General features: G+C 37.0%; 1 protein-coding gene across 2 annotated transcripts in view; it reads left to right on the top strand.

Moving 5' to 3' along the window:
* The window catches only part of MICU1 (mitochondrial calcium uptake 1), a 225,502-nt gene that overhangs the window by 28,426 nt on the left and 176,475 nt on the right, over positions 1-20,601 (top strand). The window contains exons 2-3 of one of the 2 annotated variants that reach the window (XM_022590840.3): positions 8,322-8,483; positions 12,259-12,433. In XM_022590840.3, the coding sequence (XP_022446548.1) occupies positions 8,323-8,483; positions 12,259-12,433 (336 nt within the window). In that variant the 5' untranslated portion in view covers position 8,322. Of the gene's footprint in view, positions 1-8,321; positions 8,484-12,258; positions 12,434-20,601 lie in introns of those variants that run through there. The other variant, XM_022590841.2, reaches the window with a different exon arrangement.

The following is a 20,601-nucleotide window of genomic DNA, read 5'->3' as shown; positions in this document are numbered from 1 at the left end:
TTTCTCAGAATCTTAGTTCATGTAGACTAAACACTTTGAAACCTTGAAGTTTTAGTTAACTGAGGTCTGAGTTTTGTTGATAGCCAAATTTAGGTAGATCTCAGAAATTTATTTTGGCCTCAGTATTAACAGATGTTGCTTTTAACAATAGTGCTGGGTAACAGTCAGAAATAGTACAAAAGAGGTTTATGTAGGCCAGTGTCAGGAGTGGAAGAGCCAAGCAGTTGTTCTATGAATGTGCAGTTGCCAGAGATCATAAATACCAGAGGCATAATAACATAGAAAGTGCAAGCAGATAAGTCAGGCTCAGGATAAGGTCTGGAATTCTAATAGTTTGGTAAGTTGAATCAGGATGTGCCAGTAATCAGAGTATCAGGATATGAATTTGATTTAAGTAAGGCTTATCTTACTAGGGAAATTTACCATGATATGGGGTGATTTCTGAGACATTATTGGGCCTGAGCCCACTAATAGGGCTGGCAAGTTACAGTTCTTGGCTGAGGAGGATGAAACATCAACCTGGGTCTGCCTTTATTTTTCTTTAAATGAAAAAGTTTGAGTAAAACTCTACCCCCGGAGTAATCTTTAAATTTTATTTGCATCATCTAAATTTTTTTATAAATTAAAAAGATACACATATTGTACATTATTTTAATTGGCATACACATATTACCTTGTATTCTGTCTTTAAACTTCACTCAAGATGCTTGCATGAAATACTGTCTGTTGTCTGGAAAAATACATAAGCATAGTTTTAAAACTGAAATAGTATTTCATAAAAATCTATCTTGAAAAAGCTTTTGACAATATTCAACACTCATTTATGATAAAAAACCCTCCAGAAAGTAGGCATAGGGGTAACTTACCTCAATATAATGAATGCCATATATGACAAACACACAGCCAACATCATCCTCAATGGTGAAAAACTGAAACCATTTCCACTAAGATCAGGCACAAGACAAGGTTGCACACTCTCACCACTATTATTCAACGTAGTTTTGGAAGTTTTAGCCATAGCAATCAGAGAAGAAAAAGAAATAAACGGAATACAAATCAGAAAAGAAGTAAAACTGTCACTGTTTACACATGACATGATACTATACATAGAGAATCCTAAAGACGCTACCAGAAAACTACTAGAGCTAATCAATGAATTTGGTAAAGTAGCAGGATATAAAATTAGTGCACAGAAATCTCTTGTATTCCTATACACTAATGATGAAAAATCTGAAATGGAAATTAAGGAAACACTCCCATTACCATTGCAACAAAAAGAATAAAATACCTAAGAATAAACCTACCTAAGGAGACAAAACACCTATATGCAGAAAGCTATAAGACACTGATGAAAGAAATTAAAGATGATACAAACAGATGGAGAGATATACCATATTCTTGGACTGGAAGAATAAACATTATGAAAATGACTATACTACCCAAAGCAATCTACAGATACAGTGCAATCCCTATCAAACTATCAATGGCATTTTTCACAGAACTAGAACAAAAAATTTCACAATTTGTATGGAAACAAAAGACCCCTAATAGCCAGGGCAATCTTGAGAAAGAACAACGGAGCTGGAGGAATCAGGCTCCCTGACTTCAGACTATACTACAAAGCTACAGTAATCAAGACAGTATGGTACTGGCACAGAAACAGAAATATAGATCAATGGAACAGGATAGAGAGCCCAGAGATAAGCCCACACACATATGGTCACCTTATCTTTGTTAAAGGAGGCAAGAATATACAATGAAGAAAAGACAGCCTTTTCAATAAGTGGTGCTGGGAAAACTGGACAGGTACATGTAAAAGAATGAAATTAGAACATTCCCTAACACCATACACAAAAATAAACTCAAAATGGATTAGAGACCTAAATGTAAGACTGGACACTATAAAATTCTTAGAGGAAAACATAGGCAGAACACTGACTTAATCACAGAAAGATCTTTTTTGTTCTACCTCCTAGAGTAATGGAAATAAAACCAAAAATAAACAAATGGGACCTAATGAAACTTAAAAGCCTTTGCAAAGCAAAGGAAACTACAAACAAGACGAAAAGGCAACCCTTAGAATGGGAGAAAATATTTGCAAACAAATCAATGGACAAAGGATTAATCTTCAAAATATATAAACAGCTCATGCAGCTCAATATTAAAAACACAGACAACCCAATCCAAAAATGGGGAGAAGACCTAAATAGACATTTCTCCAAAGAAGACATACAGATGGCCAAGAAGCACATGAAAAGCTGTTCAACATCACTAATTATTAGAGAAATGCAAATCAAAACTACAATGAGGTATCACCTCATACCAGTTAGAATGGGCATCATCAGAAAATCTACAAACAACAAATGCTGGAGAGGGTGTGGAGAAAAGGGAACCCTCTTGCACTGTTGGTGGGAATATAAATTGATACAGCCACTATGGAGCACAGTATGGAGGTTCCTTGAAAAACTAAAAATAGAACTACCATATGACCCAGCAGTCCCACTACTGGGCATATACCCAGAGAAAACCATAACTCAAAAAGACACATGCACTCCAACGTTCATTGCAGCACTATTTACAATAGCCAGGTCATGGAAGCAACCTAAATGCCCATTGACAGACGAATGGATAAAGAAGATGTGGTACATATATACAATGGAATATTACTCAGCCATAAAAAGGAACGAAATTGGGTCATTTGTAGAGACGTGGATGAATCTAGAGACTCTCATACAGAGTGAAGTAAGTCAGAAAGAGAAAAACAAATACTGTATGCTAACACATATATATGGAATCTTAAAAAAAAAAGTGGTTATGAAGAACCTAGGGGCAGGACAGGAATAAAGATGCAGATGTAGAGAATGGACTTGAGGACATGGGGAGAGGGAAGGGTAAGCTGGGGTGAAGTGGGAGAGTGGCATGGACTTGTATATACTACCAAATGTAAAATAGATAGCTAGTGGGAAGCAGCCGCATAGCACAGGGAGGTCAGCTCCGTGCTTTGTGACCACCTAGAGGGGCGGGATAGGGAGGGTGGGAGGGAGACTCAAGAGGGAGGAGATATGGGGATATATGTATATATATAGCTGACTCACTTTGTTATAAAGCAGAAGCTAACACACCATTGTAAAGCAATTATAGTCCAATAAAGATATTAAAAAAAAAAAATCTCCCTGTCTCCTATCTCACCCACCTCCCACCCCCACTGGCACTATTGCTATTACTGTTTTGTGTGTCCTTCCAGAATTAATTAATAAGAACATACAAATACACATTCTTGTTTCCCCTCTTTTTACACGAAAGGTATCATGCTATATATGTTGTCCCACACCTTGCTTTATTAAGATAACAGTATGTCTTGAAAATCTTTCCAAATCTATACATAGTTTTTTCATTTTCTTTTTATTGCTATGTGATATTGCCTTGTATATATTGATATTTATTGTAGTGTAACCAGTTCTCTCTTGGTGATCACTGGGGTGGTTTTTAGTCTTTTGCTGTTTGTTACAAACCATGTTGCAATGAATGTTTGTGTGTGTAGTTTCAAAGGTGTGCAAGTATATCAATAGCGTATTATATCAGAAGTGGAATTGCTAGGTCAATATATGCAGTTTATATAGGCGATTTTGATGGATATTACCAAATTGCCCTCTGTAGATTGTACCAATTTACACATTCCTCAGCAGTGCCATTTCTACAGCATTGCCAACTAGTATGTTTTAAAACTTTTGGATTTTGCCAGCTTAATGAGTGAAAAACAGTTTGTCAATATAAGTTTTAATTTGCATTGTCTTATTATGTGTGATATTAAGTATCTTTTCATAGATTATAGAGCCATGTTTACTTCTGTTTTTCAACTGTCTTTTTATATCTTTAGCCCAACTTTCTGCTATTTTGTGAAATAATATTTTAATACTTTTTAATGGTTATCATTTTTAATATTTATATTACATTGTATTCTGTCATTATAACATTGTGTATCTTTCTGTAATTGGGCACTTGATCTCCTTTTGAAGTGCGGCTATTATATTTATTTTTCTGGGAACAGTTTTGAAGAGGTTTCCCCCCCTTACGTTATTTATTTGGGAATCAAGAATTTTGGGATCTATTGTAGGTTTTTGTACTAATTATCTATAAGTAAACTACATAACTTATCTAGATCTTAGTTGCTTCACCTGTAAAATAACGATGTTGAATTAAGTGATTTTCTGGTTCTGTGGCCCTTTGAAAGTTACCAAAAGCAATACATTAAGCATGATAGTTTAAAAATAATAGATATAGAAACACAGCAGTGATATACCGTTACAGGTTTTTTGTTTTTTTAAAAAAAACAACTTGTTCTGTTTCTTGTTGGATAGATAATGCTTTTCTTTGGTAACAAGATTATCTTTTACTTGCTTCTCTTGACATTTCTTGATTAGAAATATGTCTTCCCTAAATAGACATTTCTCCAAAGAAGATATACAGAATGCCAACAACCACATGAAAGAATGCTCAACATCATTAATCATTAGAGAAATGCAAATCAAAACTACAATGAGATATCATCTCACACCAGTCAGAATGGCCATCATCAAAAAATCTAGAAACAATAAATGCTGGAGAGGGTGTGGAGAAAAGGGAACACTCTTGCACTGCTGGTGGGAATGTGAATTGGTTCAGCCACTATGGAGAACAGTATGGAGGTTCCTTAAAAAACTACAAATAGAATTACCATATGACCCAGCAATCCCACTACTGGGCATATACCCTGAGAAAACCAAAATTCAAAGAGTCATGTACCAAAATGTTCATTGCAGCTCTATTTACAATAGCCCGGAGATGGAAACAACCTAAGTGCCCATCATCAGATGAATGGATAAAGAAGATGTGGCACATATATACAATGGAATATTACTCAGCCTTAAAAAGAAACGAAATTGAGTTATTTGTAATGAGATGGATAGACCTAGAGTCTGTCATACAGAGTGAAGTAAGTCAGAAAGAAAAAGACAAATACCGTATGCTAACACATATATATGGAATTTAAGAAAAAGAAAATGTCATGAAGAACCTAGGGGTAAGACAGGAATAAAGACGCAGACCTACTGGAGAACGGACTTGAGGATAAGGGGAGGGGGAAGGGTGAGCTGTGACAGGGCGAGAGAGAGTCATGGACATATACACACTATCAAACGTGTAAGGTAGATAGCTAGTGGGAAGCAGCCGCATGGCACAGGGATATTAGCTCGGTGCTTTGTGACAGCCTGGAAGGGTGGGATAGGGAGAGTGGGAGGGAGGGAGACGCAAGAGGGAAGACATATGGGAACATATGTATATGTATAACTGATTCACTTTGTTATAAAGCAGAAACTAACACACCATTGTAAGGCAATTATACCCCAATAAAGATGTTAAAAAAAAAAAAGAAATACGTCTTCATCTTTTTTCAGTTGCAATCAAAGCTGTTTTTTAGAGGCATGCCTTTTTTTGGGAGAAGGATAGGGACTGTTAGGAAAGAGAAAAATGCACTGGTTTTGATTTAATTTAATGTCATAAATGTGCATGTTAATCTTCATTACTGCATAACTGCTGCCAGTTGGCCTATTCAGTTTTCCAGACTCAGTTGGAAAGCTGATCTTAAATCTGTTTAAACGGTCTCTCATCAAAAATTAACACATTCGACTAGTTACACTATTTCTTCAGTACAAAGCTGAGAATTAAATTATAATAGAGCCTGTTCTCAGTGGGATAATTTTTTTCCTGTTTACTTGGCATCTATTGGAAATTACACTAGAGAAGATGACTAGATATATATTGATGTGTACTTTGGGGAATGAGATTAAAACCAGTGGTGAAATGAGATGTAGACAGTAACATTTGAATTACAACATCAGATATAAGTGGAATGTTAGTATAACTCAGAACCTCCAAAGTTTAAAATTCTCTGGAGCCATAGCATACAGATATGGATTCCCAAAGCTAATAAATCTTGAATATATCATATGGTCTTAGTCCCTCCCCCCGAATTGAAATAGATTAAATTTTGCCATACCTTTTTTCACCAGAGGTATGAGAACATTAAAGAAATAAAAGAAACCCTAAAGCTCCTGTAGGCAGTTCTCTCATCAATGGGTATACTCTTCTCTGAGGAGGAGAGATGAACTTCCTTTGTGCATAACTGTTTAGTAGTAGAATTGAGACTAGATCTTGGGTCATTGGATTCCTATTCCATTTCACTTTCTACCATATTCCTTAGTGTTGTCATTATTTTAATTTCTTTTCCCTTTTTGTCTTCCTCATCTCCTATGCAGTTAGATTTTTTTTTTGCCACACCACACGACTTGCAGGATCTCAGTTCCCCAACCAGGGATTGAACCCGGGCGCTCAGCAGTGAGAGTGCAGAGTCCTAACCACTGGACCACCAGGGACTTCCAATGCAGTTAGATATTGATGTATGTCAAACACTGATATCTGATAGTTTTGTTTCTCTTTGGAAAATTTTATTTTATTTTATTTTTGGTTTCTATACTTAACCATCCTGATCTAGGTGCTCATCACAATACTTTTGGTTATTAGCTGCCTCTGATTGTACTCATTACTTCCCTGTTAGCGCTCTCTGCCTATGGTTCTTTGTAGTTTATTCTATTCACTGCTATTAGATAGATTGGAATTCTTTTAAAAATGTTTGCATCATGTTATTTTCCTTTTAAGGACTTCAGTGGCTCCCTGTTTGTTGTATATGCGATCAAAATTTTCAGTCCAGCATTCAAAGGATCTTCTCAAGTGATCGTGGCTTTCCTATTTGATCATTTATATATTCTCCATATCTGATCAGATGTTGTAAACTTATCTTCCAGCCTTATACCCCTTGCCTAGTCCAGCTTTTGAACTGGTTATGTTATTTGTCTTTCACATTGAGAACTTTCAAATGCTCTTTTCTTTCTGTTGTCAATGTTGAATAATGTTTTCTCCAGATATGAATGTTTTAGTTGTGCTTGTCTTTGTTACAGACGAAAGCAATGCTATGTATGAATGCACTTGTGGGTTTGGAAAATGTTAATTTAAAAATGAATCAGAAGTTGACGGATGTAAGAAAACATAAAAGACAATCTCCTTGGTGCTGGAATTTGCTAGAGTATGTGCAATAAAATGAGGTGATTTCTAGGATTGGAAGGGATGTAAGAATTGTGGTGCTGAAGCTTAGGTCATAGCATATAGGAGAAAAAATTATTTCCCACTTTATCTTTAAGGGCAAGATTTAGCTCCAACTTTGGCATTGGACCTAGGTTGAATGAAGGAGGTTAAGAGAAAGGTTTACTTAAGAGATTATAGGTATAGGTCCCAGAGAAGAATCAGTAACCACCTCGGTGATGTTAGGAGACAGCTAAATAGTCTAACTTGACCTGAACCCAAACAATGAAAGACATAGTTTTCTTAGTGTATTGGGGTTGAGAAATGTACTTAAATGTTCAGAGCCAGTACCTGTATAATTTGCAACTTGACATTTTTCATGTTAAAGTAAAATAGTTAAATATTTTAAGCAGCTGTAATGTAACAGGCTCTGTGTTAGACTGTGTGTTTTCAAAGAGGAAAAGAATAATTTTGGCCTCAGAACCAATTGTGTATGTTGGGGGTTGGGGGGAGGCAAAGTTATGTATGAACAAATACGTGAATATGTGAATATACATACAAAGTGCAAGGTAATTTAAATCAGGAAGAAATAAACTATGCTTTGAGAAAATCAAAGGGGAGAAGTATGGATACTTTGTGTGATTTGAATGAACTGCCACTACAAAAAGTCATGTAATCAAGAAGAAATGTCTGTTTCTCCTTCAGTCACCTGTAGATGGCTTTATAGTGAGTTCTTTTGGTGTAGCACTTTAGTAAATTTCTCTGACATCCATGGCTGAATCCTCACCAGAGTTTCCAGATCTCAATCCTGTTGGGAGTGGCCTGTTTACAGATTTATTCCTTTTTTGTTGCTCTGCAACAGCCCTTTAAGTAGTGACTGCTCCCTGTATCTAATGTCTCTTTACCCCTTAGTACTTAGTTGCCTGTTGTAATTAATAATGCTTTATATTAAATTTTCCCTGTTCAAATTACCATGTGGTTTCTTCTAATTATACCTTGACTGATATGTAAGGTTTATAAGTAGTAGTACATTTCTCATCAGATTGTTCAGAGGATTAAATGGGATAATGCATAGTATTGCCAAGTGTTTAGAATACTGTCTGCCATTAAGTACTTAGTATTTGTTGGTGATGTTAATACTGTTATTATCATCATCATCACTGTCACTGCCACCAGCTAGGAATAACATTTCTACTTTTTGTCCACAGGATGTTTCGTCTTAACTCTCTTTCTGCATTGGCAGAGCTGGCAGTGGGCTCTCGATGGTACCATGGAGCATCACAGCCCACCCAGATCAGGCGACGGCTGATGATGGTGGCTTTTCTTGGAGCATCTGCAGTAACTGCAAGTACTGGTCTCTTGTGGAAGAGGTGAGTGTTATCTGAGCATCCTGTTCCTGCATGTACTTTTATTCTTCCAGTTGTCTCCGTTATCTAAAAGGGATTGATTTCTGGCTTGACTTTGTATCGAAATTTCTTTGCTAAATCATTTGGCATTGATAATATTTGTCTATGAAATAAGATGTTTCAGGGAATTAGGCTATCATGTCAAAGCAACAAATAGGAAATATTCTGCTTCAAGGTCTGTCTGTCTTTTATAGGGTGAAAAAGAAGTTGGGAGGGGCATAATAAGCAAAGAGTCCATGACTTTTTATTGGCTGAGGCCTTGTCAGGAAAGAAGAGGTGTCTTTCTTCTTCCTGTTGGGCTCTGCTATCATCACAGAGTGTGAGAGCTCCCCCTGACTGTAATTGAGGCTTCTGTTTATTAATTTTTTACATTTCCCCCTTTTGACCAAGATCTTTCTCTGAAAGCATTGCTGATCAAGAATCAGGTTTTCTACTATCAGTGAGTTTTCATATTTCAGTGCCAGGCAGGAACTTTCCTGGGCCTAATGTCTCATGTTGGAGAGGAAGTGCATAGATTGGAAAACTGTTGAGGTCACATTTGAGTAACAAGGAGGTGTAAGAGGGAGAACTCTCATGCACGTTTTATCGGAAGTTCACTGTTACCAAGATCATAGACATTGGAAATCATCTGAAACATTGTCATCATTAAAGGTTTCGGCAACACATTTCCAACAGGCCTTGTTCAGATATCTTGGGATAGCTGTCTCATCAGAAGTTGTCTCCTTCAATTTCAGGAAATCTTTGGTTTCAGGTCACCAGATGATGTGCAGGTCCAGTCAGGGTTTGGTGCTTTCTTTAGGTTTCTGATGTGAATCTAATAGTCTCTTCCTTGGAGTTTGGCAGCACAAAGGTTGGTTAGCAGTACCCGATAGAGGCCTCTCCAGCAAGCTTGAAGAGAGTTCTTCTGGAGGTGTCTTTTCCAATAGACAGAATCTCCAGGTGCAAGGTGTGATGCTTAAGGTTTTCATCTCCGAACAGTGCACTGTGAAAAGATTGCTTTACCAAAGCATGATTATTTTTAATAGAAGCAATTAGGTCTTTGGAATATTGGAGTATCTCTTCTTTTATCAGCTGTGGGTCAGAAGAAGGAGACAAGTGCATTGGGCATCCTATGACTGTTTCAAAGGGTGAGAGTTTATGAGTTCCAAAAGGGGTGGATCTGAGATTTAGAAGGACCAGTGACAATGCTTTGGTCAAGGTATTTGGAGGGCCTCTACAAATTTTGCCAATAGAGTCTTAGCAATGCCTTTAGTCCTTTTCACTAAACCAGAGGGTGGTAAGCACAGTGAAGGTCTTGTAAAACCAGCCTAAATTACATGTTAAGGTTCAGTCACTAAATAGTGTAGGAGTTTGAAGGAATAGAGTCATTACCTTGGCTGAGTAAGTAGGGAAAATCTTTATAGAATAGATTATCAGTTTCAATCTCTAGTTAGCCCAAGGAGCCTTTACTGAACATTCAGTTTTTTTCTTGCTGTTCATAATAGAATGAACATGGGAAGCCCATCAGATGATTTGTCTTCATGTAGAATTTTCTTTCAAGTGCAAGTTTTTATCTAAATACCTGTTTGTGAGTCTTTTGGTCTCACATTTCTTCTTTCAGTGCATTTTTTGTTGTTGTTGTGGTAAAAAATATGTGTAACATAAAATTCACCATCCTGCAGTATAATCTTTAAAAATTGTGAATCACTGTATTGTATACCTGTAACTTACTGTACATCAACTATACTTCAGTTTTATATAGTAGGTTCTTATTAGTTGTCTATTTTATATGTAGTAGTGTGTATATGTCAGTCCCAGTCTCCCAATTTATGCCTTTCCCCACTTTCCCCCTTGGTAACCATAAGTTTGTTTTCTACATCTGTGACTCAATTTCTGTTTTGTAAATAGGTTCATTTGTACCGTTTTTTTTAGATTCCACATATAAGCGATATCATATGATATTTGTCTTTGTCTGACTTACTTCACTCAGTATGACAATCTGTAGGTCCATCCTTGTTGCTGCAAATGGCATTATTTCATTCTTTTTCATGGCTGAGTAATGTTTCATTGTATATATGTACCACATCTTCTTTATCCATTCCTCTGTCGATGGACATTTAGGTTGCTTCCATGTCTTGGCTATTGTAAACAGTGCTGCAGTGAACTTTGGGGTGCATGTATCCTTTCGAATTATGGTTTTCTCCAGATATATGCCCAGGAGTGGGATTGCTGGATCATATGGTAGCTCTATTTTTAGTTTTTTAAGGAATCTCCATACTGTTCTCCATAGTGACTGTACCAATTTACATTCCCACCAACAGTGTAGGAGGGTTCCCTTTCCTCCACACCTTCTCCAGTATTTATTTTTTGTAGGATTTTTGATGATGGCCATTCTGACAGGTGTGAGGTGATATCTCATTGTAGTTTTGATATGCATTCCTCTAATAATTAGTGATGTTGAACATCTTTTCATGTGCCTGTTGCCCATCTGGATGTTTTCTTTGGAGAAATGTCTCTTTAGATCTTCTGCCCATTTTTGGCTTGAGCTGTTTTGTTTTTTTTTTTTAAAGAGATACTTTTTTTTTTTTTCTCCCCACCACGTGGCATGTGGGATCTCAGTTCCCTGACCAGGGATCGAACCCGTGTCTGCCCCTGTGATGGAAGCACAGAGTCTTAACCACTGGACCTCCAGGAAGTCCCGGGTTGTTTGTTTTTATGTTTTGCAGATTAATCCCATGTCAGTCGCTTCGTTTGCAAATTCTGTGTTGATTGATAGAAATTTAGGTTTCTCCCATATCTTGGCTACTGTGAATAATACTGCACTGAACATGAGAGTGTATATATCTCTTTGAGATCCTGATTTCAGTTCCTTGTGATGTGTAACCAGAAGTGGGATTGCTTAATCATATTCTAGTTAGAAAACTAACATATTCTATTGCTAGTTTTTTGAGTATCCTCCATACTGTTTTCCATAGTGGCTGTATCAATTTACTTTCCCACCTACAGTGTACCAGGCATCCCTTTTCTCCACATGCTTGCCTACACTTGTTATCTTTTGGGTTTTTGTTTTGTTATTTGTTTGTTTGTTTGTTTTTGAGCAAAGCCATCCTACCAGGTGTGAGGTGATATCTCATGGTGGTTTTGATTTGCATTTCCCTGATGATTATTGCTGTTGAGCACCTTTAATCAGGTTATTTATTTTGTTGCTATTGTGTTGTAAGAGTTCCTTTTATAAATTTTAAATATTAACGCTTTATTAAATATATGGTTTGCAAATATTTTCTTCCATTGTGTAGATGGTCTTTTCATTTTGTTGATTATTGCTCTGCTGAAGGTTTTTAGTGTCATGTAATCCTGCCTGTTTTTGATTTGCTGCCTGTGCTTTTGGTGTCATATCCTTTATATTTAAGGCTGAATATTATTCTGTTATACAGATATACCATATTCCCTTTATCCATTTATCTATCAATATACATTTGGGTTGATTCCACGTTCTAGCTATTGTGAATAATGCTGCTATTAACATGAGTGTGCAAAAATCTCTGAATGACCCTGCTTTCAGTTCTTTTGGATATATAACCGGAAGTGGGATTGCTGGATCATGTTAGTTCTACTTTTAATTTTTTGAGGAACCTGTTCATGTCGAACTTTTCACGAATTTCATTGCTGTTGCTCCTGCTTAGCTTTATCTGAAAATCTTTATTTGTTTAATATGATGGACCTTCTTGATTGATAGATTTTTTTTTTTTTTAATATCCAGGGCCCTTGCACAATCTCCACCATCTGTAAACAACCTAAAGAGTGAACTTGGTGATAAAGGGAAGAGTAAAGATGAAGGGGAAGATTGTAACCACGAAAAAAAGGCTTCAGGTATTTGTCTTGAGCCTTATCCAGAAGAGAAAAAGAAGAAACGTTCTGGATTCAGAGATAGAAAAGTATGGAACACAGTCTTATAAATTATTAGAACTATAGTTAATTCTATTTTAGAATAATGCTGTTGAGTCTTTTATCATATATTTCAGATGGCTTATATTCACTTTGAAGTTATTCACCCCTTTGCTATTTTCCATCATGTTCTAAGGCAAATGTACTCTTTGAATGTGAAGTTAATTGGGATAGTGAAAAAGACCTAGGATTGGTAATCAGGATTAACATGTATTTTCTTTGTTCTTTCAATTCAACCACCTAAGGTGATTATTGCTTTTTAGATCTTTCTGGTTCTGAATGTTTTCATATATGTGAAGTTGAGTCTGTGATATACTGATTTGTCATGATGCCAGATTGTAAAGGCAGAATAAAATCTCTTTGGAAATATACAAATATTTCCAAAAAATCAACTAATTTTGAGGACAGCATAAACTCAACATAATTTCAGCATTTTATATCTTTAACACAATATGCTGTTATACAGTTTTACCTGAGAAAAGTTTAGCTCCTCTGTAATAATGCCTATGATATTGGGCATTTGAATTCAGCAGACCAGTGATGAAAAGTCAAAAGGTTGAATTTCTTAGACATTTTGCATGTTAACATTGAAATTCAGGGAATTACCTTTACTTGCTAAAATATAGCTAATCAGTGCAACAAGATAATTTGAGTTACTTTGTGTGTGTTGGGGGTGCTGTATAACTGCAAGCAAGAGAAATTTGGATCTTCTGTTTATTTGGATGAAGCTGTTAAATATATCTTCTCATTTCCCAAATGCACTTCTGATTAAACTGAATTTGAACAAAAGTTATGTATCACAACTTAATTATCTATCATGCCATTTTTTCCAAAATGATACATTTATTTAATCTTTTGCCCTGAGTGAATTTGAGGAGAGTTCAAATTTATCTTGCGCAATCAGCTTCACTTATAGTCAAACTTTACATTTTACAGTGTTGGGCAAAAATGACCCAAGTAAATGTTTATTTTTGAATCTTCCATTTTCTGCTCCCGCTTTCTGCTTAGCAGATGACTATATCTTATGCTTCACAGAAAAAATGAAAGCTATCAGTGTAATTTACTTAATTAGTAGTTATAAAACCTTTCTAATCTATATCTGAAATAGTTCTTATTTCTTTCACTAAAGTCTCAGTGAATAGGTAACCATTCCATGTGCCATTTTGTCTCCCCAAGAACCTATTTAAAAGGTACTCTTTTTCTATCCCGTTTTTTTTTTTAATTTTTATTTATTTATTTTTGGCTGCGTTGGATCTTCATTGCTGTGTGCAGGCTTTCTCTGGTTGTAGCAAGTGGGGGCTACTCTTTGTTGCGGTGCGTGGGCTTCTCACTGGGGGGCTTCTCTTGTTGCAGAGCATGGGCTCTAGGCGTGCAGGCTTCAGTAGTCGTGGCACGTGGGCTGAGTAGTCGTGGCTCGCGGGGTCTAGAGCATAGGCTCACGGGTTGTGGCACGTGGGCTTAGTTGCTCCACGGTATGTGAGATCTTAGCGGACCAGGGCTCGAACCTATGTCCCCTGCATTGGCAGGCAGATTGTTAACCACTGCGCCACCAGGGAAGCCATATCCCGTTTTTAAGAATTTTGTTTAATTCAGAAAAATAATTTTTTTTTTGGCCACACCTTGTGGCACGTGGAATTTCCCTGACCAGGGATTGAACCCACGCGCCTGCAGTGGAAGCGCTGAGTCTTAACCACTGGACAACTAGGGAAGCCCCCAACTTCATTTTTTTGCATGTGGATATCCAATTTTCCCAACATCATTTGTTGAAAAGGCTGTCCTTTCTCCATTGAACGGTTGTGGCACCCTTGTCAAAATCATTTGATGATGTGTCTGAGGGTTTATTTCTGGGCTTTCTTTTCTATTTGCCTGCTCTATATGATTGTCTTTGTGCCAGTACCACATTCTTCTTATGACTGTAATAAGTTTTGAAATCAGGAAGTTGGAGTCCTCCAAATTTGTTCTTCTTTTTCAAAATTATTTTGGGTCTTTGGAGTCCCTTGAGATTGCATGATGGACACATAGGTTGTTGCCATACCTTGGCAATTGTGAACAGTGCTGCAATGAACATGGAGTACAGATATCTCTTTGAGATGCTGATTTCATTTCCTTTGGATATATACCCAGAAGCTGGATTATTGGGTCATATGGTTCTATTTTTTTTTTTAATTTATAAATTTATTTTATTTATTTTTGGCTGTGTTGGGTCTTCATTGCGGTGCGTGGGCTTCTCATTGCGGTGGCTTCTCTTGTTGCAGAGCACGGGCTCTAGGTGTGCGGGCTTCAGTATTTGTGGCTCACGGGCTCTAGAGCACGGGCTCTAGAGCACAGGCTCAGTAGTGTGGCACATGGGCTTAGTTGCTCCGCACAATGTGGAATCTTCTTGGACCAGGGCTCGAACCTGTGTCTCCTGCATTGGCAGGTGGATTCTCAACCACTGCCCCACCAGGGAAGCCTGGTAGTTCTATTTTTAATTTCTTGAGGAAGCTCTGTACTGTTTTCCATGTGACTGAATCAATTTATCTTCCCACCAACAGTGCAAAAGTGTTCCCTTTTCTCCATACCCTCACCAACACTTGTTATCTCTTATCTTTTTAAAAAATTTTTTATTTTATATTGGAGTATAGTTGGTTAACAGTGTTGTGTTACTTTCAGGTGTACAGCGAAGTGATTCAATTATACATATACAAGTATCTACGCTTTTTCAAATTCTTTTCCCATTTAGGTTAGTACAGAATATTGAGAAGAGTTCCCTGTGCTATACAGTAGGTCCCTGTTGGTTATCTATTTTAAATATAGCAGTGTGTACATGTCAATTCCAAACTCCCAGTGTCTCCCTCCCCCCAACCCTTCCCTGCTGGTAACTGTAAGTTTGTTCTCTAAGTCTATGAATCTGTTTTGTAAATAAGTTCATTTGTGTCATTTTTTTTAGATTCCACATATAAACGATATCAATGATATTTGTCTTTCTCTTTCTGACTTACTTCACTTAGTATGATAATCTCCATGTCCATCCATGTTGCTGCCAGTGGCATTATTTCATTCTTTTTCATGGCCGAGTAATATTCCCTTGTGTATATGTGCCACATCTTCTTTATCCATTCATCTGTCGACGGACATTTAGGTTGCTTTCACGTCTTGGCTTTTGTAAACAGTGCTGCAGTGAACATTGGGGTGCATGTATTCTTTCAAACCATGGTTTTCTCCAGATATATGCCCAGGAGTGGGATTACTGGATCATATGGTAGCTCTATTTTTAGTTTTTTAAGGAACTTCCATACTGTGCTCCATAGTGGCTGTACTAATTTATATTCCCACCAACAGCGTAGTAGGGTTCCCTTTTCTCCACACCCTCTCCAGTATTTATTGTTTGTGGACTTTTTGATGATGGCCATTCTGACTGGTATGAGGTCCTCATTGTAGTTTTGATTTGCAGTTCTCTGATAATTAGTGACGTTGAGCATCTTTTCATGTGCTTTTTGGCCATCTGTATGTCTTCTTTGGAGAAATGTCTATTTAGATCTTCCACCCATTTTTCGATTTTTTTTTTCCCCGTGCCATGTGGCTTGCAGGATCTTAGTTCCCCGATCAGGGATTGAACCTGTGCCCTTGGCAGTGAAAGTGTGGAGTCATGACCACTGGACCACTAGGGAATTCCCTGTTTGTTTTCTTGACAGAGCTGAATGAACGCTTTGTATATTTTGGAGATTAATCTCCAGTTCGTCACTTTGTTTGCAAATATTTTCTTCCATTCTGTGGGTTTTCTTTTTGTTTTGTTTATGGTTTCGTTTGTTGTGCAGAAGCTTTTAAGTTTAACTAGGTCCCATTTGTTTATTTTTGTTTTTATTACTCTAGGAGGTGGATCAAAAAAGATATTGCTGCAATTTATGTCAAAGAGTGTTCTGCCTATGTTTTCCTCTAAGAGTTTTATAGTGTCCAGTGTTACATTTAGCTCTTTAATCCATTTTAAGTTTATTTTCGTGTATGGTGTTAGAGAATGTTTTAATTTCATTCTTTTACATGTAGCTGTCCAGTTTTCCCAGCACCACTTATTGAAGAGACTGTTTTTTCTCCATTGTATATTCTTGCCTCCTTTGTCATAGATTAATTGACCATAGGTGCGTGGGTTTATTTCTGGGTTTTCTATCCTGTTCTATTGAGCTATATTTCTGTTTTTGTGCCAGTACCACACTGTTTTGAGTACTGTAGCTTTGTAGTATAGCCTGAAGTCAGGGAGCCTGATTCCTCCAGCTCCGTCTTTTGTGTCTCCACACAGACACAGTTCTTTTGTGTTTCCATATAAATGTAAAAATTTTTTGTACTAGTTCTGTGAAAAATGCCATTGGTAATTTGACAGGGATTGCATTGAATCTGTACATTGCCTTGGGTAGTATAGGCATTTTGACAATATTGATTCTTCCAATCCAAAATCTTCTTTCTTAATGTAGGCATTTATTGCTATGAATTTCCTTTTAGAACTGCTTTTGCTGCATCCCATGTTTTGATATTTTGTGTTTCCACTTTCAGTCCTCTTAAGATACTTTTTGATTTCTGTTTCCATTTCTTCCTTGACCCATTGGTTTTTCAGGAATGTGTTGTTTAATCTGCACATATTTTTGAATTTTCTAGTTTTCTTCTTTTTGTAGTTGAACTTTAGCTGCATACCATTATGGTCAAAAAAGATACTTGATATGATTTCAGTCTTAAATTTATAAAGCCTTGTTTGTGACCTAACATGTGATCCCTGCTGGAGAGGGTCCCATGTGCACTTGAGAATAATGTGTATTCTGCCGCTTTTGAATGGAATTTTCTGTAAATGTCTTTGAGTTCATCTGGTCTAATATGTAGTTCAAGTCCAGTGTTTCCTCATTTATTTTATATTCAGATGATCAGTTGTTCAAAATGGGGAATCAAAGTTCCCTTCTATTATTATATTGCTGTCTTTTTCTCCCTTTAGTTCTATTAATATTTGCTTTATAAATTTAGGATCTCTCATGTTGTGTATAAAACTGTTTACAAATTTTTATCCTCCTTATGAATTGATCTTGTATAATTATATTATTCTCTTTTTTGTCTCTTGTTACAGTCTTTGGCTTAAAGTTTATTTTTCCTGATATAAATTTAGCTACCCCTGATTTCTGTTGGCTGTGTTTTCATGGAATATCTTTTTCCATTATTTCCCTCCAGTCTGGGTGTGTCCTTAAAGCTGAAGTGAGTCTCTTGTAGGCAGCATATAGTTGGATGTTTTTTTTATTCATTTAGCCACTCTGTGTCTTTGATTTTAGAGTTTAGTCCATTTACATTTAAGGTAATTGTTGATGAATATGCACTTATGATTGCTATTTTGTTATTTGTTTTCTTGGTGTTTTGTAATTCCTCTGTCCTTTTATTCCTCTGTTATTCTCTTCCTTGGTGATTTGATGATTTTTTGCAATGATATGCTTAGATTTCTTTTCGTCTTTTGTGTTTCCAGTATAGGCTTTTGCTTTGTGTGTACCATGGGGTTTACATAAAACACCTTATATTTATAACAGTGTATTTTAAGCTGATAACTTCCAACATATACAAAAACTCTATATTTATATACTCCCCCCCATATTTTATGTTTTTCATATCACAATTTATATTTTTTATATTGTATGTTCATTTTAAAATTATTGTAATTATTTTAATACCTTTTCCTTTTACCTTTCATATTAGAGTTAGAAGTGATTTACCCACTACTATTAAAAATTAGAGCATTCTGAATATATTTACCTTTACCAGTGAGTTTTATATCTTGACATGTTTTCCTGTTAATAATTATTACATTTTTGTTTCTGCTTGAGGAATTAATTAGCTCTTTAACATTTCTTATAAGATTGGTCTAGTGCTGATGCAGCTCCCTCAGCTTTTGCTTATCTGGAAAAGTCTTTATTTCTTTTTCAATGCTGAATCACAACTTTGCCAGGTAGAGTTTTCATGGTTGTCAGTTTTCTTCTTTCAGCACTTTGATTATATCATCCCCTTCCCTTCTGGCTGCAAAGTTTCTGCTGAAAAAATTTGCTGATAGTATTATGGGAGGTTCCTTTGAATATAATAAGTTGCTTTTCTCTTGCTTTTATGATTCTCTCCTTGCCTTTAACTTTGACAGTGTGTGTTTTTTTTGGATTCATCTTGTTTAGAACTCTATAGGCTTCCTGGATCTGGATGTCTGTTTCTTTCCCCAGATTAGGGACGTTTTCATCATTATTTCATTGAATAAGTTTTCTGCCCCCTTTTTCTTTTTTTGTAATTTTTATTTTTAATTCATTTTTTTATTGAAGTATAGTTGAATTACAATGTTATGTTAATTACTGCTGTATAGCAAAGTGACTCATTTATACATATATATATACATTCTTTTTCAAATTCTTTTCCATTATGGTTTATCACAGGATATTGTATATAGTTCCCTGTGCTACATAGTAGGGCCTTGTGGTTTATCCATTCTATATATACCAGTTTGCATCTGCTAATCCCCAATTCCCAATCCAACCTGCTCCCACTCTGCCCCCTTCTTCTTGTTCTTTCTACTTCTACGACCCCTTTAATGTGTATTTTGGTTCACTTGACGGTATTCCATATGTCCCTTAATATATCTTTATTCTCTTTCATTCTCTATTCTTTTGGCTCCTCTGTATGAGTTCCACTGTTTGTCTTTGAGTTCACTTATTCTTTCTTCTGTGTGATCTAGTCTGCTGTTGAACCCTTCTATTGAATTATTCAGTTCATTTATTGCATTCTTTAGTTCTGTGATTTTTGTTTGGTACATTTCTATCTCTGTGGGGGTTTTTTGTTTGTTTTTTAATAAAGTTATTTATTTATTTATTTATTCATTTATTATTTTTGGCTGCATTGGGTCTTTGTTGCTGCATGTGGGCTTTCTCTAGTTGCGGTGAGTGGGAGCTACTCTTCGTTGTGGTGCACGGGCTTCTCACTGTGATGGCTTCTCTTGTTGCAGAGCATGGGCTCTAGGCGCTCAGGCTTCAATAGTTGTGGCACACGTGCTCAGTAGTTGTGGCTTGCAGGCTCAGTAGTTGTGGTGCATGGGCTTAGTTGCTCCGTGGTATGTGGGATCTGCATGGACCGGGGATCGAACCTGTGTCCCCTGCATTGGCAGGCAGATTCTTAACCACTGTACCACCAAGGAAGTCCCTGTCTCTGTGTTTTAATTCTTTTTTTGTTCATGCATTGTTCTTCTGACCTTGGTGAGCATCCTTTTATAAGTGTTATTTTGAACTCTAGATCATGGAAATCACTTACCTTTGTTTCATTAAGGTCTGTTTCTGGAGTTTTAACTTGTTCTTTTTGGGGAACATATTTGTCTGTTTCCTTATTTTCCTAGACTTTCTGTGTTGGTTTCTAGTCCTTAGCTGAAACAGCCATCTCTCCCTGTCTTGGCAGAATGGTCTCATGTAGGAGATGAACCTTGCCAATCAGCCTGGCCCAAGCTCTTGATTGTCTCTAAAACCTTTTTGATTGTCCAAGTTGCCTTCTTTGTTTTTGGTGCCTCCCTGTAGTTGAGAGTGTGCCAAGACTTGTCAGTGTCCCAAAGCAAAGGATCACAGTCAGCACTTAGATGCATGTTGATTGGAAGCTGGCTTTTCAGGAAACATCTGGGAAACTAACTAGTTAAGCCCTTTCCAGGGAGAAACTGGGAGATGGGGGTTTTTGTCTGCTTTCCCTGAGCTTGGCCCAAGTGTATAGCCATAGGGTTATGCTCCTGCACCCATTATAATCTGCTTCTTTTTTTGCTACAGTCCTGTGGGACTCAGGAATGCAAGCCCTGTTGACTTGCAGAGCCAGGTGAGTCAGGGAATTATACCTCAGATGACAGCTAATAATGCTGAGGTGCAGACATGTGTATAAGCTCCTTCCAGGGAGATCCTAGCAATTTGGAGTAGGCTAGATGGAGAAGTTGGATGAGGCATCCACTCTCTTCCCCAGTCCCCATGGAGGATGTCAGCCAGCCCTTAGACGTGTGCTAAATTAGAAGCCTGACCTTCCGGCAGCAGCTTTTAATATATGCAAATAGACCTTTTTCAAGGGAAGACTGGGAGGTAGGTGTTTTTTGCCTTCTTCCTCTGCACTGATCCCTGGGACAACAGATACTCTGAGTTCTCCAGAGCCTGTTAAAAAC

Source organism: Delphinapterus leucas, chromosome 16 (assembly GCF_059928025.1).
Source record: "Delphinapterus leucas isolate spDelLeu-1000000601 "Yukka" chromosome 16, BTC_Dleu_Yukka2, whole genome shotgun sequence".
NCBI classification, from domain to species: Eukaryota; Metazoa; Chordata; class Mammalia; order Artiodactyla; family Monodontidae; genus Delphinapterus; species Delphinapterus leucas.
The sequence above is the reverse complement of the archived record's forward strand: the minus strand, read 5'-3'. Positions and strand labels throughout refer to the sequence as shown.